Below are 22,822 nucleotides of genomic sequence, written 5' to 3' on the forward strand. Positions count from 1 at the left end.
CCGAGGAATGAGGGAGAAGGACCTTATTATTCATTTGTCTAATTTAGGTGTTTCTCCATGGCAAACTATAGATTGCTTAGCTTTTCTAGGCAAAATTTGAAATTTGGCTCCAGTACATGGTGCATATTTCATCTGAAATAGTCAGATATATCATTGGCAGTTGTGTTTAGGCATTAGGAGTGAAAAAAAATAGCAAAAGAGTCCTTATACAAATTTACTTTGCTTAGTTATTGATTTTACTCAGTCATCATGCTACCCCCCCCCTCCCATCTTTATTCATCATGTCTGAAGGACTTGCTGCATTTGTTTACCATTGTCCCCCAGAGCTCTGGAGTTGAAAGGCCAAGTGCACAAAAACAGGGTTTGTTTTATTCTCAACCAACCACAGAACAGTCATTTCCGTGCAGAATAATTGGCGTAAGAAAGAAAACAAGTGCATCATGTGCAGCTCGGTCTGACTACACCCCTTTTCAGAGATCAGCCTGAGTTAAGAACTGTTGGGAGTGGGTCCCCATTTAAGGAATAAATGAAGAAGTGGCAATCAAAAACTTTTAATCGTTGCCTTAGACAAAAAGAGAACAGTGCTTTGAGAGTGGTTTCCAGAGTACTTCTGATTTTTCAGTAAGTAAAGCTCTGTGTTGTGGTGTTATGTCAAATATGTGGGTGGACACGGGGGGGGGGGGGGGGGCGGCAGAAGGGGAGATCAACCAAAGGACTTGTATGCATGCATATAAGCCTAACCAATGGACACAGACACCAGTGGGAGTAAGGGCATGAGTGATGTTTTTCTAAATACATGATTTATGATTAAATTTTTCTATTTTTTCCCAACCAAGTATATTATATAAACACAAGAGTAGAATATAGGAAAATGGTAAAAAAAATTTGCTTCTATGCTAGTCTGAATATTTTCATATACAAGTCTCAAATTAATTTTGAGATTTCAAAAACTGAAAAAAAAATTATCTCTTGGTTTACTTACAAACATTTGGGCGAAATTATATTCCCATGTGATTTTTTTTCTTTTCTTTTTTCTAAAGTGTACTTTGTAGTTTGTTTCCTCAGTTATTCAGGGACTTCAGAATTCAGAAAATTGACATAGATTGTTTCAATCTTCCTGTGTATTAAAATCAAGTATCAAGTAGTTTATGTCTGGATTATTATCCATGGCCTATCTCTTTTGACAAAAGTTGTTCAAGTCAATCTGGAAGGTAAATGCCACAAAATATTTCATTGGGGTTACATCTCATGGACATAATTATTCAGAAGAACTTAATAAGTTCGATATAATTTCTGGAATTTCTATTTAAATGCAAAGAATAAAAATATTAGTCATAAGATACAATTCAGATACGCTGTTCATATAGCTGCATTTCTATTATGAAAGGTCAAAAATGTGAAGCATCTTACAAGTTCTGGTATCTAATGATGTATTTTCCATTGTAATACTTTATTATTATAAAATTGTGATCATAATCATTTTACTTCCCCACCAAATAACTTGCAGTGCGTATATTTGATGTATAATTTTATAATGGTGAGTTATTCAAATATTTTAAATCCATTTTTTCCAGTTCTTAAAGGTAGGAAATATTCCCCACCCCGATATGATCAAGGTTTTTCTTATTACACATTTTTTTTCTGGTTTATGCTCCATGATGTTTACTTTCTTCTTGTTCATTTAAATGAATAGGCTAAATGCACAGGAAAAAGAAAAATGTGTATGAACAAACTCAAGCACTTCTGTGCAAAAATTTGCTTAAGAAATGGAGGATGAAAAGAGAGAGCTTACTGGTATGTTTGAAAGTTTTCTTCTTTCTATAGTCAGCATTATTGTATTTTATTACCTAACGATTCTCATTTTATATTTTAAGTAACAGACTAGATGTATTGATTTTCAAGTTGTCTCGTTGTATTTGTTGAATTGTGAGACTCACAGCACTCCAGAAAAATAATGTAAAATTGTAAAGACAAAATATTGACTCATTTTTTTTAAAATGAGGTTAAGTGAAAATTTAATTATGTGATAAAGTGCAACAACTATTAAAGCTACTATAATTTGCATGTAATACACTTAGAGTCAAGAAAGAATAAAAGTAGTGCCTGGCAGAAATTAAAGAATTTTAATTTTAGGGATTTATTTTCAAGGCCATGAATCATCTACATAGAGTCTGTTTCTAAGAATTAAGACCAAGGAACATCATTGATTGTCAGTTTGAATTAGGTAGGTGGGCTATCTACAGGTAACAGCCCCAAATCACAGTGGCTCCATTCTTTTTACAGCCTAAGTAAGGTTGGCAGGAAAGTGAAGTGGGTTGGGTAGGTGAAGGGATCTTCTCCACACAGTCATTTAGGAACCCAGGCTTTCCTCTAGGGACTCTGCCCTCTCCTTGGGCCTTGGAAACTCACTGGATCCAATGCATCCAGTCAGAAGATCAGGTATAGAAGGGCCTAGGTTGTTCCATGACCCAGGCCTGGAAGTGGCCTGTATCACTGCTGCCTACCTTCCATCGGCTGTAACTGACTCACTTGGTCCCACTTGATTTCGAGAGCCTGGAAATATAGTCTAGCATGTGCCAAGCAGGAAGAGATGACCGATAATGGTGAAACACTAGACAGTCTCTAACACTCAGTTCCTTTTCATTTTCTTTGATTTTCCTTGACAACTGACAAGGGTATTGCTCTTTGCCACCATAAAACTTATCTGGGATCATTGTGTCTTGTAGAATTTAGAACCTGATGCCCATACATACAGAGATTGTCATTCTTTTATCTTATAGGACGGTCTGTCCATTGGTTCATGATTTAGTGAAAAGGTGTAGTTCTGTTATGGAGAATGATATCTTTGGCAACTTTCTCACTATGTGTCTTTTCTTGAGTTCCTTTTGTTCTGATGGAGAGCAATGCTGTGGCAACACTGGAATTTGTCTTTAGTTGTTTGGTGTTAATTGAGCTCTTTAATGGAATATGATATAAATTTCTTCTTTTTTCCCCCTTCTGTGTTATAGGAATGGGGCTTTCCAGTACTTCTAGTACTATATATGGGCTTATTTTCATATACAAAAGAAAATATCCAGCTTCCTGGAAAGCCTTCTCAGAACCTGGGAAGGGTAGATAAATATAATAGCTCTTTAATGATTGCTGGGTATACACCAATCTCTAATATAACTAAGCAGATAATGAATAAAACAGGATCTGCTCCCTTTTTGAGAGGTAAGTAAGTATACGAAAGACAAAGGAATTACTGATACTGTTTTAAATTTTGGGGAAGATGTGTATATGTTTAATTTGAACTTAAGCTAATTATTTAGGTATTAAAATAGCATATAAACTTGGTTAGTTTCTTCTTTAACAACAATTAACCTATTGAACTCTTTTTCAGCTTGATGGGGGTCCAAGTTAGGGAGGCCTACATTTCTATTGAAATTTAACTAAAGCAATACATTTGTCATCCCAGACTTATAGAATAGTGAATAGGAAGAATATGTGGGTGTTACACAGGAATACAATGATTAAGATTTATGTAACTTAGGGGAAATAATCATCTAAATAAAACAAATTGGGCCATAGTTATTACATAATAATTTCAAAACTATAATAAGTTAGGATGAGTAGTCTAAAGATAATCTGTATCAGGTGTGTTTTGTTTTGTTTTGTTTTGTTTTGTTTTGTTTTGTTTTGTAAGCATCTTTCAAGGCCTTCATTCTAAATGAGATTGTCATATAACTGATATAAGCACCATGTGTTTCACTCATGGGTGAGCTAGGTACCTGATTTTTAACTCTTAATTTTTAACAGGTAAAACTCCTGGTTGTTAGATATAGAGTCACTTTGTGCTCTTGGTTTCTGAGTAAAGCAAAGATCATAGGAGAGATGTATTTGCTTCAGTAACTCTAATTTCTTATGCATACCAATTATCCTTTCTTATGCATACTTATCCTGGTATAATCTTTTATGTACCTAAAACTTGCCCTAAGACTTAACATTATTTCTAATGCATGTCTCCTGATTATATAACCTAAAACATTAAAATAAAAAATTCCCCTTTGCCTTTTGACATAAGTTTTATGTAAATGGAAAAAGATTTTAATTCTAGTGGAAAATATAGGATACAATTAGATATCACATTCTGTTTTAGTAAAATTCTAACAATCTTATCTGTTTATGCTTTGTAATTCACAGAAACAAAAGTCATTGGGGCACCAAATCAAAAATCTTTGGACGAACTACTTGTGAACAATTTCCCAAATGCAGTGGGAATCATCTTTAGTGACACTTTCTCTTACAAGTTAAAATTTTTTCATAGATCTGGCATTCCATTTTTGAAGGAAGAATATTTCTCAGGTGATTTTTCCTATAAAATATCATTATGATGTTTTTCATGTTTTTCACATGAACATTTTGGCATGGTCACCAGAGATGCTTTCAATGGCATATGAGAACACTCAAAAGCATGTGTTATTGCAACCTTCTCACAAGGTTAAGCATATTATCCCACTATAGGATGATGCACAAAAGATTATGGAGCCAAAACCAGTTTGGCTCAATGGATAGAGCGTCGGCTCGGGGACTGAAGGATCCCGGGTTTTATTCAGGTCAAGGGCATGTACCTTGGTTGTGGGCATATCCCCAGTAGGGGGTGTGCAAGAGGCAGCTGATCGATGACTCTCTCTCATCGATGTTTCTAACTCTCTATCTCTCTCCCTTCCTCTCTGTACAAAATCAATAAAATATATTAAAAAAAAAAAAAAAGATTATGGAGTCACCCAACGTCTGTATGTAGTGAGCTCTCACGTGGATACTGCAAGGATGCAGAGGGTGACCAAGAGTGATAGGTCCCAATCTAGCAGAATAGACAAATATTGAGATATGCTAATGGTAAGTGCAAGGGAAAGTCCTTGAAGCAACTTGGACCAGAGTTTATAATACGCTTGGGATTAGAGAAGTCGTGTGGGGAGATGATGTTTTAACAAACATCCGAAGGTATAGCACATGTACAGTGCTAAGGGCATTGTTTTTTTAGAGAGGAAAAGGGCAAGGTGAAGGACATCAGCTAATATATACAGTAGAAGAGCAGTATAACTGAATAGAGAACACTAGAAGGAATGTGATGGGAGAATGAGGCTGAAATTTCTAAAGGCCTAGATCCTGCAGGGTCCTATATTTATTTATTTTTTTATTTTGTCTTTTTAATATATTTTATTGATTTTTTACAGAGAGGAAGGGAGAGAGATAGAGAGCTAGAAACATCGATGAGAGAGAAACATCGACCAGCTGCCTCTTGCACACCCCCTATCGGGGATGTGCCCCCAACCAATGTGCATGCCCTTGACCAGAATCGAATCTGGGACCTTTCAGTCTGCAGACCGACGCTCTACTACTGAGCCAAACTGGTTTCGGCCTGCAGGGCCCTTTAATCCTAGGGCAATGGTCAGCAAACTGGCTCACAAGCTGCAGTTTGCCACTCTGTTGACTGATTAGTTTGCCAGCCACTGTCCTAGGGCAATGGAGAGCCATCCAGGTACAGTAATCGGCTCAGAGGCGTGATTAGATTTCTGAGTCTAAGGTAACAGTGTGGACATAGCCTTGAGGATGGATTGCAGAGGAGTCAGGGAGAATGCTATAAAACATACCAATGAGCTGATGGTGGCTTAGACCAGAGTGGAGGCACCTTAGAAAGAGGTGAAGATATTTGAGGACCCCTTAAGAAGCAGAATCGAAGTGACTAATATATCTGTTTTTTTTTTCTATCTCTTCAATAATGGTCTATTGTGTGTTCCGCATTTTTCTTGGCCTTGAAGATTAAAGTAAAGAAAACATACTTAGATAAGCCTGCTAGCACGGATCATTACAGTCCAGTGGCAGTAAAGCAACAGAGTAAGATAAAGCAGGAATAGAAGATAGAGCTTGAAAGAGCTATTTTCGATTATTTATGGTGGCCAGAAAAGACCACTATAATGAGTTCACTTTTGAGAAGAGGGCAGGCTGGAGGGAAGGAGTTCACCATTAATTCCTCTAGAGCACATGTGTCAAACACAAGGCCCGCGGGCCAAATCCGTCCCACCTGGCCTTGCAATGTGGCCCGCACCGCGCTGTCATCACTGCACTCCGCTGCGTTTCCATCACAATGACAGTTTATGACTGTTCAGTAAACCATTCGGCCCGCGATTTAGGCTGGATTTTAGATTTTGGCCCCTTCTCTGATTGAGTTCAACACCCCTACTCTAGAGTGAGAGTGAGCTCAAAAGAAGTTCTAGCCCTGGAGTGCATTTGGTGTTTTTAGGCACAGCAAGGGGTCCAGTATGGGTGAAGATTTCCTTTTCTAAGCTTCCTATGCATGCTATGGTCTCCAGGAATAAACTTGCCTCATCGAGAACTTTCATTTGCTGCTTTCTTTTTTTTTTCTATGTGGTTGAAAGTCCTGACTGGTGGGTCCCCTTCTACATTGTTTTCTCTTGGATTCTTGTTTCTTGTTCTCAAAGTGCATTCATCCTGTAATATTAAATCTGCCCTTTTTTGTGCTTTACAGCTCATTGCTGGTATGGAGGAAATGAACCATGTTCACTGGCCAAATACTGGCGTTCAGGATTTGTGACTTTACAAACTGCCATTAATGCTGCTATTATAGAAGTAAGAAAACTCCTAATAAACAATGCAAATTAATGCCAGAAGCATCAAAATGTTGATGAAAGGTGATACATAATCAGGTTTCCACATGGTTATATAAGGAAGCAGGTGTGCATAGGGTGTAATGGGCTTTAGGTAAAGGAACACATTGCTTTTGTTTTTTTTGCTTTAAAATTTCCAGTAGTAATGGAATGAGTGGAAGTTGCAAAAACAATGCCCAGATAGGTCTGTGTGTCCTTCCCCCAGTTTCTCCAATTGGTAATGTCTGACATTACCATGGGACAGTATTGGACAGTATTAAAACCAGGAAATTGACATTGGTACAATCCCCATAGCTTATTGATTTCTCGATTCTTGACTTTAAAAAGTGATTTTGTGTCTTTAAACTCTTTTTTAAGATCCTGACAGATCACTCTGTGATGGAAGAGCTGATGTCAGTCACTGCTATAAATATGAAGACATTACCTTTTATTGCTAAAGGCTTCCTTCAAAATGAGATGTTTATTTTCTACTGCTTGCTTTACTTCTCCTCGTTTATATATTTTGCATCATTCGGTGTTACCAAAGAGAGAAAAAAGAGTAAGGATTTGATGAAAATGATGGGTCTGCAAGATTCAGCATTTTGGTGAGTGACAGACATAAAGAAGCAGTGAGAAAGTATTACCATTTCAGGACATTATGATCTGAACTCCATACATTGGCCATTTTCCTTCTGTTCTGACGTTTTTATTTCGTCTTTGTTAAATTTTGCCATGCAAAACAGTTACCCTAATTTGCTGAGCACTTTTTCTGTGCCAGAGTATGTTAAGCTAACACTGTTATACTCATCAAAGAGGGTAAGAGTAGCCCAGTATCCCCTGGCCCATGATTGCCAGAGCTGGGACTACAACCCAGGTGCCCTTATGGCAACTCTCTGGCTAGGTCTGCCCACCATTGTCATTTGATTTCTTTACAGTTCCTTGTGTTGATGAAAGTATGACCTAATAAAGGCTAGCTTGCGTTCAGAGGTTGGGCCATCAGGAATATATATATATTTTTAGCAACTAAATATCACTTTACTTCTCCTCGAATTTCCTATGAATTGTGTTTTATTAACAGAGAGAGTTTTTATGTTGGGGTTAAAAGAGATTGTCTATGGAATGTTCCCAACACGCACAACACAGAAGCTGGCACATAGCAGGGCTTAATAAGAGCATTTTCTTTATATATTGATATATTTATATCGTTCCCTATGCCATGAATAGTTTGAAGTGATTATGAAATTTTGAAATACAAGTAGCTCTATGTGTGTTTGAATTAAAATAAGAACAGCCCTGGCTGGGTGGCTGGGTTGGTTGGAGCATCATCCTCTATACCAAAAGGTGGCAGGTTCGTTTCCTGGTCAGGACACATGCCTAGGTTGCAGTTCAATCCCATGTCAGGGTGCACATGGGAGGCAACTGATTGATGTTCCTCTCTCTCTGAAATCAATAAACATTTCCTCAGGTGATGATTAAAAATAATAATAATAAAATAAAAACAAATAATTGAGGAATAGAAGCAAAGACCTAGCAAAATAATTAATAGGTAAGACTTGATAGATGAAAATGCAAACTATAGAAACTCTAAGTGCTGAGTCCAAACAGAGAATTCTGCAATACAATCAGTTATAAAGTCCATAGTCTCTAGGAAAATAAAAAAAGATCAATTAATTTTACCCCCAAAGACACCTGATGTTTTTCAGAATTGAAACCTGGGAGACATGTCTCCATAGTCCTCGTGTCCAGAAAATAGTTTAGAAATGTGGAACTATCTGTGATAGATGAGAAACTATTTATTGACCAATCTTTTACAAGCCACATGTCCTCTGAAATAAAAGTGTGATATAGGTCTGGCCAATGGACACAGACAACTGGGGGGTTAGAGCGTGAGAGGGGGGGGTATGGGAGCAATGGAAGGATAGGACACATATGTAATACCTTAATCAATAAAAGGAAAGTATGGTCTAGGAAATTTGACTTAACCACAGGGTAAGGGAATTACAAGTACTTTTTTTTTTTTTAATTACAATTTCCTATGAATTGTGTTTTATTAGCAGAGAGTTTTGATTCTGATATGTAATATGACATGTGAAATAGAAAAAGAGAAAACTGGGTCTTTCAATAAAAAGGAAAGAGTATTTTGTAGTGAGACTTTGGGAAATATAAAAAAATAGATGGATCTGTGAGGAGGGAAAAGACGGGAGTTCTGTGTGAAGACACTCTTTCAGTCCAGGGCATGTCTTGTGGAACACACCTGTGCGGTCACCTGAAGTAGGTAGGACCAAGTCAACTCTAGATCAGAATCGGAAAGGCATTGGATATTCACATGGGGATTCAATCTCAGGATAAATGCTTCTTAAAAGCATCCCCAGGATGCATGTAACTGGAAACTAAGAAGGCAATAGATTCTGAAACTTTTCATTAAGTATAGGATGTCTATTGCAAATAAATTTTATGACAGCTTTTAAAAACTTACATAATGTATGTGAAATGTAATCAATATTCTTTTTTTTTTTAATCTTTATCGTTGAAAATATTACAGATGCTCCCTTTTTCTCCCCACTGACCCTTTCTAGCCCACACCCACCCCCACCCCAGGCCTTCACCATACTATTGTCTATGTCCATGGGTTATGCATATATCTATATTAATTCTTTGGTTAATCTCTTTCCACCCATTCACACAACCCTGCCCTTCCCTCTGAGATGGGTAATCTGTTTCATGTTTCTGTGTCTCTGGATCTATTTTGTCCATCAGTTTATTTTGTTTTTTAGATTCCACATATGAGTTAAATGTGTTGTCTGAATTGTTTTGTTTTCATGCTGAAGTTTTTCTTGAGTTTAATGACATCTCTCTCACCCCCTACCCCCAACTCTGCAATGAGTTCCTTGTTCTAGATAATGTTTGAGTTTCCTGTACTTGTAATTCCCTTACCCTGTGGTTTTTCAATTCCTACCTATTGTAGTTCCTTCTGTTCTCAGGAAGTGGATTCTGCAGAACATATTATGCTTTTTAAAAAATGCTTATGTTTCCAGTCAGTCTGAATCATTGTAAAGACATGAATTTTAAAAAGAAGTCTCATAGCAATATTTTTTTCTGACATACCTCATTGGCCAAGGGAAACAAAATAAAAAATAAATGCAACTACATGGAACTTTGAAGTTTTTACACATCAAAAGAAACCATCAACTAAATGAAAAAACAACACACTGAATAGGAGAACATACTCACCAAAGATACATCTGGTAAAGGGTTAAAATCCAAAGTTTATAAAGAAATAAAGAACTTATGCAACTCAACACCAAAAAAAAAACAAACAAAAACAAACAAACAAAAAAACCAACTAAAAAAACACACAAATAGTCCAATTAATAAATGGAAAAAGAATCCAAATAAGGATATACAGAAGGCCAATAGACATATGAAAATATGCTCAACATCACTTGATCATCAGAAAAATGCAGATTAAAACCACAATTAGATATCTTCTCACACCTGTCAGAATGGCTATCATCAATAAATCAATAAACATGTGTTGATAAGAATGTAGAGAAACGGGAGCCCTCATGCACTGTTGTTGTTTTTTTAGAGATTTTATTATTTTTATTTTTATTTACTTTTATACAATATACAAATCTATTTCCAGATTGTAGATACAAGGTAATTAGCCATTTACTTGCAATAAACATGAATATTTCAAGAAAAATGATTTTAAATAAAATATTACATGCAATAAACATTAATATTTCAAGGAAAAAATATTTCAAATATTACCAAAACTATATTAAAATAGTATAATATCACAAAATTTTTATGAAATATTAAAAATCTGCAAGTAATAGGATTACTTCTATTATATTCTAAAATATTTTTTCTCTGGCTTTATTTTGTTCATCAGTTTATGTTCATTATATTCCACAAATGAGTGAGGTCATGTGATATCTTTCTCTAACTGGCTTATTTTGCTTAGTATAATACTCTCCAGGTCCATCTTTGCTGTTGCAAATGGTAAGAGTTTCTTCTTTTTAACCACAATGTAGTATTCCATTGTTTAGATGTACCACTGTTTTTAATTCACTCATCTGCTGATGGGCACTTAGCCTGTTTCCAAATCTTAGCTATTGTAAATTGTGTTCCTATGAACATGGGGGGTGCATATATCCTTTCTGATTGGTGTTTCTGATTTCTTGGGATATATTCCTAGAAGTGAGATTACTGAGTCAAATGGGAGTTCCATTTTTAATTTTTTGAGGAAACTCTATTCTGTTTTCCGCAGTGGTTGCACCAGTCTGCATTTCCACCAGCAGTCTGCATCCTCACCAGCACTTGTCGTTCATTGATTTGTTGATGATAGCCATTCTGACAGGTGTGAGATGATACCTCATTGTCAGTTTGGTTTGCCTCTCTTGGGATGGCAAGAATGGAATAGGCTTAGTGGGGTTATGGAATTTGCTACTGGCCAAGATCTCAAGAATGGTCAAATTATCATTCGCCCCCAGTGCTTCCATGGTTACTCAATTGATCGGCAGCTGTCAAGTTTCTTCCAATTTTACAGTTATAACATGTTGGTAATATATAATTAAACTGAAGATACAAAGTGCTTATCCCCTTTAATTCAGCGATTTTACCTAAGAGAAATGTTTTTGCATTTCCCCCCCAAAAAAGACAAATAGAAGAAAGCTCTCAGAAACATTGCATTAAAAGAAAAGAAACACCCAAAATATTTATTGGCAGGAAAACTTTGAGATATACTCATTAATGAAATATTATATAGCAGTGTATACTATTGAATATGTTGATTGGTAAAGGCAAGTTGGAGAGGAATCCATATGGAATCCATATAAGATGATAATATTTTTGCAATGTTCATACTGTTTATACAGTATGTGAATATAGAGCTAACACCTACCCAGGAGATACAGCCATGCCAGTGTATTATTAGTGATATTTTAGTTAATAATCTAGGTGGCAGGCACAGAGGCAATCAGGCCATTATTCTTTAGATACTTTATGTTTCCAGTATTTCATTCTAAAGTTAAAATAATTGCAAAAATGTTTTGTCTTTAGGTTTTCCTGGGGTTTAATCTATGCTGGCTTCATCTTCATTATTTCCATATTCATTGCAATGATCATAACATCCACCAAAATGATAGTCATGACGGGCTTCATGGTCATATTTATACTTTTTTTCTTATATGGCTTATCCTTGGTAAGTTCATGCCATGATGACCACTTTCTCTGCTTTAGGTCTTAGCTATATGTAGCAAGAATTGTCTCAGCAGTCGTTTCTTTTATGTGCATTTTGTGTTTGAGAAAGTCCCTCTGACTGTGAGAAAATGATGTAATCTAAATAAAGTTGGACCTCACTTTTCATAAAGATCTGAATTAATGAAATGCATCAAAAAAAATAGTCCTAGCTGGTTTGGTTCAGCGAGTATAGCATAGGCTTACAGACTTAAGGGTCCCAATTGGATTCTGATCAAGGGCTCAATCCCTGACCCCAGTCAGGCTGCATGTGGGAGACAACCAATCGGTGTGTCTTTCTCACACTGATGTTTCTCTCTGTGTGTCTTCTCCCCTTCCTTCCACTCTCTCTTAAAAAAAAAAAAAAATCCTCTGGTGAGGATTAACAAAAAAAGAAAAGAAAGAAAAAAAAATATTTGACTAAATTATCTAAGATTTGTGTAGATGATTAATAAGGATGCACTTAAGGAGGGAACCCATCTTTTTTCTCCAAACTTCCCAGTCACGTGATAGCTTTACACAAGTCTTCTCCCTCCAACACCCCACCTTGCCATGATATCTGTCAATCTCCTTTCCCTTCTCTGAACAACAGCCTCTATTTTCTCCCACCTTTCGGGGTGTTTCCTGCAGAAGGCATCTCAACACTCTTTAATACTTTAGTTTCTTCCCATTTTTGCAAGTCTGCATTTCCACCCTTTCACTGAGCAATTCTTCCCAATCCCCCCTCACCCTATCCTCAGCAACAAAAGCCCAACATTTGAATAGGACAAAAAGGGATCCTATATATAAAAGGATTGAGAAAGAATGACTGAGTATAATTATATTTTAATATTTTCATCACTGTCTCACTCATAAAGATGTTATGACCCTTAGTTAATTGTGCTACTAGTGTTTCTCAGTGAATCAATTATATATAACAGCTACCTGTCTTCTCTCTCTTTCAGATAGCTTTAACATTCCTGATGAGCGTGGTGATCAAGAAAACTGCCCTCACCAGTTTCGTTGTGCTTCTCTTCACTCTCTTCTGGGGTGGTGTGGGACTCTCTGTGTTGCATAGACAACTTCCTTCATCTTTGGAGTGGATTTTGAGTATCTTTAGCCCTTTTGCCTTCACTGCTGGAATGGCCCAGGTGAGAGGATAGTTAATTGGTTGTTTATTAGTGTTTCAGAAGAATTTGATACTTCATGACTCTGTATAGTCAACACTTTGAGATGAAGAACTTTTGATCTAAACAGTTCTACTCCAAAGCTAAATTTGAAAATGTTATTACATTGTAGGAAAAAATGGTCAGCTCACATCTCACATATGTCTTCATTTGAAGTCTTGTCTTGTCTTATTTCTATACAGAGGCCTGATGCACAAAATCCGTGCAAGAGTAGGCCTTCCTTCCCCAGCTGCTGGCATCAACTTCCCCTCTGGCACTCGGGACCCAGGCTTCCCTGTGGCCACCAGCAGGCACCCCGACCCTGGGCTTCCCTTGCAGCCCAGGCTTCATCCAGAAGGTCTTCTGGAAGGATGTCCGGTCTAATTAGCATATTATGCTTTTATTATTATAAGTCATTATAGATAAAAAATGTATTTTTGCTTCACATAAGGTATTCTGCTAGTTTTTTTTAAATTTCTAGGTATACCTCTTTTTGAAAGCTCAAATATGGAAAACTTTCGAGGCATACATACAGAGTTGAACCAATAATTAAAGGGTAAATCCAAGGGTTCATGAACTAGATAAAGAAATAGAAAATTGCCCCAAATCAAGAAGCTCCTTTAAACACTCCTTTCTCCTAGAGTTTAGTTGTGTGAAAATTAATTTCTTTTTTATCATCACTTAAGTATGTGAACCTAAATGTAATTTTTCAGTTTTTCCTATATTCACCTTTAAATGATATTGTTACAAGTGTATTTTTGAAAGTTTGGCTTGTTTATTGAACGTTGTTTTTAGACATCATCCAGTCTTTAAACGTCCTCCATCTTTAGACACATTTTCAGTCTTTCAATTTTAGCCATTCTAGTGGATAGGTTATGATAAATCATCACTGAGTTGATTTGCATTTCCCTGAGGATGGATGTATTTTTGCATTTTCATTTTTATAAATTGATTCAAGCCTTTGCATCATTTTTTTGCTACCTTTTCTATCTTTTCCTGATGCTCTGTAGGAATTCCTTAGTCATGCTGACTATATGACATTTTGCAATTATTTGTTGCTGGCATTTTTACTCTCATAGTAGTGCTTTTGTTTGATGAACAGAAGTTCTTAATTCTGGTAAAGTCCAGTTAAGTTTTTCTTTTATATAGATTAATTTGTTTTAAAAAATCATTGCCTACCCCAATATTATAAAGATATTCTTCTACCTTTTTATTCTGGAAGCTTGAATGATTCCACTTTTATATTTAGATTTAAAATTCTTTTCAAAATAACTTTTGTGTATTTCTAGGTAGAGATAATATTAATTTTTCTGCATGAATATCCATGGTATTTTTTAAATCAGTATTTCCTAATATCCCTTTGCTATAAAATAGGAATAGTTTCCTAATAACTTCATTAAAGGACTTCTTCAAAGAGCGACCCAATAAAGTGATAATTCTTGCTACTTCACTGAATTATTTTTGTTTATTTAATTTAAGTATTTATTATTTTTGTTTGAATCTTAGATTATCCACATGGATTTTAATATGACTGGTGTAACTTTTCCTGACCCATCGGGAGACTCATATAAAATGATAGCAACTTTTTTCATGTTGGCTTTTGATGCTTTTTGGTACTATGTATTGGCATTATACTTGGACAAAATCTTACCCTGTAAGTAATAGAGTATTTTTCTCTGATCACATTAAAAGATTTTTTTCTTAAGGGCATATAAATATGTTTTAAGAAATGATGAGTAATAATTATTTCCCATCACAGTCTATGTTCTTTATTTCTACTTCATGATTTTAATGGTCTGAAAAAATATTTATGTAAAAACAATCATAATTCTGACTTTAATATAATACACATTTTAAATAGACAGTGATGATCATTTTAATACATATTATAACTATATTATATTAAATAATTTTAATTTTTTCAAGGATCCCTGAAAGTATTTTCAAATAATGATATTTAGGATCTATTTAGAACTAGCTGAAATAACTTAGTTCTTCAAATGGTTTGGACTTACACAGTATAGGGCCATAATACATGGAAGTACTTTCTAATAAAAATGTGTTTTTCTTATAAGAATGTGGAACATATTGTTAACTAAATAAAACTAGACCTCAGTTGTGAACTATTCAGTGTGTACCTCACATTTCAGAAGGGAGATATCTGCCCCTTACAGAAATATTAGGACATTTTCAGAGTCTTTGTGAAAAGTTTTCCTATATTGTTCATTCTTACAGAAGCATACTGCCCAGTTAGATTTCCTTTATCTTGCAAACAACCAAAAATTTCACATACACCCAGAATTCCTTCACATACACTAGAATCAGAATGCTTTTATCCTTGCACAGTCTTCTTACTTATTTATCTTATTTTTTATACTCCTTCCACTTGGACTGTAGTTGAGATTGTTTTGATGTACACCTGTCTTTTTATCACTTCTGCTTTATATCTTGAAGGCCCTTAGTAACAAATTCTACTTTGTGGGTTTTTTTTTTCTTTTAATCTAGAAAATGACCATATATTCATCCTAAACAAATATACTCTATGTACTTTTAATTCATGTACCATACAGATTTTAGTATTATGTTCCATGATATTGCTGTAGTCAGATGCTTCATTAAGTTCACAAATACGTTTGCAATTAATATTATGTCATATTAAGGCTTCCCCCCAAATATTTGGTTTTATTCATTGTTCTTAATACCTTTGAGACCAAACTTCATTCAAGCCTTTGATTCATGCTTTGTTGAATATTCTGTCTTTTAACTTTTGTGATAATGTTACTTCCTTTGGATTTTCATTTCTTAATTATCAAGTTTTCTTAATAATATGCTCAGTAATAGGAAGCTAGAACAATTTCTCTGACACTTAAAAGTCTAAGACATTCTGCACTGTTATGAACAAGGATTCTTCTCTCACTTGTTTTAATGTTACTGATCCGATGTTTTTATTGCTTCTCAATTAATTAGATGGAAATGAGCGCCGTTATTCTCCATTATTTTTCCTGAACTCATCATCTTGTTTCCAACACCAAAGGACTGATAAGATCATTGATAAAGAAACAGATCTGGAGCATACGTCTGATGATTTTGAACCAATAGCTCCAGAATTTCAAGGAAAGGAGGCCATCAGGTAATTACACTTATACTAATTAAAGGATGGGTACAGGCTGTTCCCTTTAGAATACCAAGATGCATTAAGTTTGACAACCACTGATTTAGAGGGGTGTGCATACGTGCGCACGTGTGTGTGTGTGTGTGTGTGTGTGTGTGTGTGTGTATGTGTGTGTGTATAATATTTGTATGAAGAAATCCAGCAAACCTTTGAATATGTGAGCCTAAATCTCAGGACCAATGACGGAGTCAACATTAGGTTGGTGTTGAAACCATGAAAACCAATGCGATGATGAACACATCAACAGAGTCTAGAATGAGATGAACAATAATATACATAGAGAAAACCAATAAAATGGAATGTGACCTTGAAAGTAAGCACTTTTAACCCAGAGAAGGTCATGAATGGTGACCCATAAGTAAGTAAGGATGGAAAAGTACTGGTTGCATTTGGTGATTACGAGGCCACCAATAACTTCCATGTGAAGTGGTTCACGAGAGTAATGGGTTCAGAATCCAGAGTGCAATTGATTGAGGAGGAAGTGAGAAGGGAGGAAGTGGACGTGTCAAGTTTGCATTTTCATTTTGAGAATTGTTTTATGATTAGGGAAAAATTCAGTCATATCTAAAGCAGATTTCCTGGCCAAATAGGAACTCTCAGGAAAATTCAAGTGACAGGATTTGGGAAAAAATGGTTACTGAATGCAGATACATATGCTAATCTAGCCAGGGGAAATCACCCAATGTTCTAAGACTAAAGAAAGTGAGGATGATTTACAGAGCATTCTACTTTTCTAAGCAAAACACTAGTAATTTCATCACAGCTTTCTAAAGAAACTTGTTCTATTTCATGGGGAAATGATTTATCAAAAATAAGTCTTTGCCTTCCTAAGTAGACTGGGGATGCCATCCCTTCTTTCACACCAAGTGGATGACTGCACCTGTCTAGGGTTGCTCATGATCTGTATCATTTTTATTTCTGTGTTGTCTAAGTAAGCACCTCTTTTGTCATTTCAGAATCAGAAATGTTAAAAAAGAATATAAAGAAAAGTCTGGAAAAGTAGAAGCATTGAAAGGTAAAGAAATGGACTTAATTGGGAAAAATCAATGTGAACATTAGAAAAGGTTAATAAAACAGAAAGAGAAAGAAAAAAAAAGTACAATGTAACTCCACCACGTGGAAATTAGTTATGATTAAGAACTGGATGTAAAATCCTTTTGGATGGTTTATGGATATATTGATCTACAAAAACAGGATCATATAATAAAAATGCAAGTTCACTTTTTTTTAAAGATGAATTTTAATATTTTATTTTCTTTGGAAGGAATATTTAGACTTAAAATTGATCAATTTTTTATACTAGCCAGAAAATCACATAGTTTACCTGTGCTGGTGAGATTAACTAAAACAAGATGAGTAACACCATTGACCAGGAATGAAATTTCACAAGCCAGTGGCATAGTTTATAGTTTTGAATGAGCCAACACATCTTATACTAAATATCCTAACAAATACAATTTTTGTAACAAATATTTAAGTAAGCCATAGATCTTCCCAAAAGTGGAGAGTTCTCTGACCTTTGTGTTTATTTTTTAGCAAATGCAGCACCCCTTCACTCAGACTTACTTATTTCTTTGAAATTAGAGCTTTATTTGATAATTTAATGTACTTGTATCAGCAAGTATATTCTTACTCCAGGTTTTTCTCATCAAACACTATAGATCTGTGGTTTCTTTCTTAATTTTGGCTAAGGCTATACTGAGGTATTTTTAAATTTATTATGTCATTTTCCAGAGCACATTTTATAATACTTTTGCACTCATCAACAACTGTGGACTTTTTAAGTCCAAACATCTCCTACTTCTGCAAGGATTTCCTCTTGTTTGAAGATAAAATTAACTCTAATTCCAAATATTAACACTCTACTTACTTACAGTTTACATGCATGTGTATATATGAATATGTAAATGTATATGTCTCTTACTTTTGTCTATAGATCCAGCCTTGTCTAATGCTCTTTTGGATGTTAATATTTTATTTTAAAAACAGGTTTGCTTTTTGACATATATGAAGGTCAAATCACAGCAATTCTGGGCCACAGTGGAGCTGGCAAATCTTCATTGCTAAACATCCTTAATGGGTTGTCTGTCCCAACAGAAGGTGAGCAAAAAGAAGTTCCTCAAAGGCAAGATATCTGATAATAGAGTGAGGTCATATGTAGCCTTCTCATTTCAGGCTTTATATTTCTCTCTTTAAGAGAAAATAATGTTTGTTTTATCTAAAGTTATTGACCAGAAATACATGATTTAAAATATATTTCCCAATTTTTATGAAAATTATTATCTTTATTCCATTGATACATCATATCCCAGGGGAAATAGACACTACTCTGAGCTCACATTTAGGTTAAGAATAATTACTACAATAGTTGTTAAGAAATTGTGAAGTCAAATTATTTCTCACTTCTATTTTTAGGATCAGTTACAATCTACAATAAAAATCTCTCTGAAATGCAAGACTTGGAGGAAATCAGAAAGATAACTGGTGTTTGTCCTCAATTCAATGTTCACTTTGACATACTTACTGTGAAGGAGAATCTCAGGCTGTTTGCTAAAATTAAAGGGATTCCGCCACTGGAAGTGGATCAAGAGGTAGATGGGCATGCTTGGGACTAATTAAACTGTCTACCATGTATCAAGTTAAATCATGACCACAGAAGTTCCCTCAGTGACTTACCTTCTTGTCCTATTAGGAATAGTGTTTAGGCATTGAGGTTCTATTAAAAAAAAAATGCTATAATGAACAGTTAAAATTGCACCATGTGAGTCATCTTGCCTTTTGAGCTTCGTATATTTTCTCCTACAGGTACAAAGAATTCTATTGGAGATGGACATACAAAACATTCAGGATAACCCTGCTCAACATTTAACTGAAGAACAGAAAAGAAAGCTGACCTTTGGAATAGCCATTTTAGGAGATCCAAAAGTAAGCACCACTGTGCATGGGGAGGAATGCAGATGGACTGTCAATGAAAAGCCAAGCTCTTCTTTTACCTCTGAAAGGAGCAGTGCTTTCCTTGTAATGTACAAGAGAGAATCTGCTGTAACTGTGAATATGAGTATATTGGACATACACAGTTGGATAGGTCTTTGTTTTGGTTACTCTTGCTATCATCAGGAAATAGGTAACATGAGAGAAAGACATACTTTATATATCATCATCCTCGGTAGGTTTTGCTGTTGGATGAACCAACTGCTGGATTGGATCCCTTTTCAAGGCAGCAAGTGTGGAGCTTCCTCAAGGAGCGCAAAGCAGACCGTGTGATCCTCTTGAGCACCAATTCCATGGATGAGGCTGACATCCTGGCTGGTGAGGGTTGATTTGATGTTGGTATCACAATAAAGAATCTGGGCAATATTTATTCCCAGAGCCCTGCTCTCATTACCTTGGTGTGCCTCTGTTGCTTACCAATCTGGGGGATGACAGGAGCCTACTCTCACTATAGAATTCCTCGCCAACTATATGATTGCTAGAGTTTGACCTCTAATAAAAAAAAGTTGTGATTTTTTCCCCCAGATGGGCTTTCAATTAATTTAAACATCCAACTATTCTTTAATATGTATATTTGGTTGAAAATATCTACTGGTTCTTTACCGTCCCATAGAAAATATACCCATGTAGTGCTAGCCTGTTTGGCTCAGTGGATAGAGTGTTGGCCTGTAGACTGAAGGGTCCCAGTTCAGTTCTGGTCAAGGGCATGTATCTTAGTTGCAGACTTCTCCCCAGTCTAGGCCTGATTGGGGCCCCTGCAGGAAGCATCCAATCAATGTATTTCTCTCAGATCAGTATTTCTCACTGTCTTTCCCTCTCTCTCATATTCTTTCTTAAAATCAAGGGGAAAATATCCTCCAGTGAGGATTAAAAACAAAAGAAAATGCACCCATGTAATTTCTGTTTTTACTTTTTTACATTTTGGAGAATACTAAAATGAAATGGAACTCATAAGCTCATTTAAAATGCATCAATTTTAAGAGGTATTTCAACATTTTAAATGGATCATTGATATAGCAATGCCTCATAGAACACTTTTCTTTTGGAAATCTGAGCTTTGGTCATCTGTTTTCTAGGGAGGGAAGAAATGACTTCTATCATCCTTTTTCTCTTGCTTTTTTTACTCAGATAGAAAAGTGATCATGTCTAATGGGAGATTGAAGTGTGCTGGCTCTTCTGGCTTTCTGAAGAGAAAATGGGGTCTTGGATATCACTTAAGGTAAAGAATTTGCAAATAAATTTCATGTGTACACACACACACACACACACACACACACACACAGAGAGAGAGAGAGAGAGAGAGAGAGAGAGAGAGAGAGAGAGAGAGAGAGAGAGAGAGAGAGAGAGATTTTAATATTGGTAATCAGAAAGGTAGACAATTATGAGGGAGATTTGGCCTTGTGCTTAGCTCTGCCAACCTGTATTGATCAATGTTTCCCAAATGTTTTCCCTGTAACCATTGTGATAATCAAAATTACAAAATTATCAGTCCAGGCTGATAGATCATAGCAGGGCTGCTTCATGGACCACTTTCCACCCTCCAGTTTCCTCAGGTGATCCATGCAATCCTGTGACATTGTTGCCTTATTTCATAGGGTACAAAGTCAAATATCAGAAGCTAGTATCAAAAATGGGTGTCAATCTGGTGGCAATGAGTAAAGAGGACTATGTCTACCGAGAAAATGTTTGCAGGCAGAAAGGATTTAAAAGACAAACTCTCTGGCTCATTGGCCAGGTTTTTCTGTTAGGCACTAATTTCTGGTATCTGCATGGTCTGGTGTATTAATGATATTTCCTAAGAAGTTTCTTCTGTCTGTTGTCCTCACCTCCCTCTGTTTGTCTTCCTACTTGATATATATCAGCTTTCAAATCCATCATGCATTTGTTTATAAAATTTAGTTATTTTGAGTTTATATACCTTCTCTGTATAAATCAGAAGATTTTTCTAATCAGTGGCATTATTATTATTATTATTATTATTATTATTATTTATTATTATCTACTCATTTGTTTATTCCCTAAAAGCCAAGTAAAGTACTCAAAGGTTAGCTATTAAATAGAAAGCTCTTCTTTTGTGATAGCACTGGAGGAAACATGAATGAATTGTCTTTTCTTTCAAACATTAGTTTGTACAGAAATGAAATATGTGATCCAGAAAGAATAACATCTTTTATTAATCATCACGTCTCGGATGCTAAATTAAACATAGAAAGCAAAGAAAAGCTTGTGTATACTTTGCCTGCAGAAAGTACAGATAAATTTCCAGGTAACTTAAATATTATTTCAATAGAATGAAATTTGGGAATAAGTGCCTACATTATTTTGGGAAGTCCATGAGATGTCCAAAGAGCACAAGTCAAGAGGTAGCTTTTGGTGGGAGCAGCTACAAGTCTTCTACCAGTACAGAAGAAAGACCCAGAATATGAGTGGAACTACATGTTGATTTGTGGTATAGAGGAGATATTTCCTAAAAATATATCTGCAGAAAGTTCATGGGCTGAGAATAGAATATAAAATGCAGACAGTGTGAGGATAAAAGGAGAAGTCTGACATTCATTTCAGAGGGGAAGAGCATTCCAGTGTAATTTTGGTTTCCCTTATTGGGATATTGCAAAGAAGTAAACTTTATGAGCCATATTCTGCATCATCTTTTAAATATGTTAATTCACTAAGTTTAGTTATCCATATGGTATTTTAAATTTATCTACTCCTGTCTGTTGCCTTAGACCTTTTCAGTGATCTTGATAAGGGTTCTGTCCAGGGTGTGGTGAGTTATGACATTTCTGTATCAACCCTGAGTGAAGTCTTCATGAAAGTGGAAGGAATATCAACGGTTGAGCAAGGTACATTTATTTGTATAATTCATATAAAATCAATTTCCCAGTGATTATATAGCAATTAGTATTTATAATGCTTATACCTTATTCACACTAAAGAAAGGAACTAATTCCAAATCTGTCTCTGCTGTTTGGGAAGAACAGCCCTTAATTCCTCATTACTAGGACTGAACACAGACTCCTCTTGGAATATACCAAATTTATCTTTAGAAACTACAAATATTTGTTTCCTTTCGTGGCAGTTTTCTTCTATCCTCTGTTACTCACTTCTTAGATACTTTGAGGATGTGAAAGGCCCTCAATTGAGGTCATGAACTCTAAGCAGATATATTTTATAAAAATTGCTCTTAGCTTGTTCATAGACAAAATTCCAGTAAGGTCTCAATGGCGGAATGGCCTAGGCTCTTGTGTATTTTAATGGGTGATCATAGTAAGGGCTGTCATTTATAGAGGGTTTATGCCAGACACTTTTATCAATGTGTGGCTGAATGGCATTGCTGTCCTTACAATAATCATTCAAACAAGTGGCGTTGGCACCCTTTAAACCTGAGAAAATCAGACCTAAGACCAGTTCAGTGATTTGCCCCAAGTTATGCCACTTGTAAGTCATATATTTGGAAATCAGGTGCCGGTCTTGTGGTTTCAGAGCTGGCGATTTTTTACCTGGACTTCTAAATGATTGATGGCTTAATAGTAGACATTTTGGCATCAATGTACCTTGAATGTACCTTGACTACTTCTCTGGAGAAGATTTCTTGAAATTTCTCAGAATAGTGTTACATATAC

The 22,822-nt window shown here is 35.6% G+C and overlaps 1 protein-coding gene across 3 annotated transcripts in view; it reads left to right on the forward strand.

Moving 5' to 3' along the window:
- Positions 1 to 330: 330 nt before the first annotated feature.
- ABCA9 (ATP binding cassette subfamily A member 9) overlaps positions 331 to 22,822 on the forward strand; it is a 153,042-nt gene continuing 130,550 nt past the window's right edge. The window contains exons 1-18 of one of the 3 annotated variants that reach the window (XM_045570770.1): positions 331 to 621; positions 1,694 to 1,794; positions 3,009 to 3,213; positions 4,183 to 4,344; positions 6,530 to 6,630; positions 7,026 to 7,252; positions 11,715 to 11,856; positions 12,836 to 13,021; positions 14,543 to 14,690; positions 16,004 to 16,166; positions 17,165 to 17,223; positions 18,198 to 18,308; positions 18,624 to 18,799; positions 19,014 to 19,133; positions 19,379 to 19,517; positions 20,328 to 20,418; positions 21,326 to 21,465; positions 21,926 to 22,042. In XM_045570770.1, coding sequence (XP_045426726.1) covers positions 1,699 to 1,794; positions 3,009 to 3,213; positions 4,183 to 4,344; positions 6,530 to 6,630; positions 7,026 to 7,252; positions 11,715 to 11,856; positions 12,836 to 13,021; positions 14,543 to 14,690; positions 16,004 to 16,166; positions 17,165 to 17,223; positions 18,198 to 18,308; positions 18,624 to 18,799; positions 19,014 to 19,133; positions 19,379 to 19,517; positions 20,328 to 20,418; positions 21,326 to 21,465; positions 21,926 to 22,042 — 2,383 coding nt within the window. In that variant the 5' untranslated portion in view covers positions 331 to 621; positions 1,694 to 1,698. The remainder of the gene's footprint in view (positions 622 to 1,693; positions 1,795 to 3,008; positions 3,214 to 4,182; positions 4,345 to 6,529; positions 6,631 to 7,025; positions 7,253 to 11,714; positions 11,857 to 12,835; positions 13,022 to 14,542; positions 14,691 to 16,003; positions 16,167 to 17,164; positions 17,224 to 18,197; positions 18,309 to 18,623; positions 18,800 to 19,013; positions 19,134 to 19,378; positions 19,518 to 20,327; positions 20,419 to 21,325; positions 21,466 to 21,925; positions 22,043 to 22,822) is intronic. The other 2 variants (XM_036407702.2, XM_045570769.1) reach the window with 2 other exon arrangements.

This window comes from Pipistrellus kuhlii, unplaced genomic scaffold, assembly GCF_014108245.1.
Source record: "Pipistrellus kuhlii isolate mPipKuh1 unplaced genomic scaffold, mPipKuh1.p scaffold_m20_p_37, whole genome shotgun sequence".
Taxonomy (NCBI): domain Eukaryota; kingdom Metazoa; phylum Chordata; class Mammalia; order Chiroptera; family Vespertilionidae; genus Pipistrellus; species Pipistrellus kuhlii.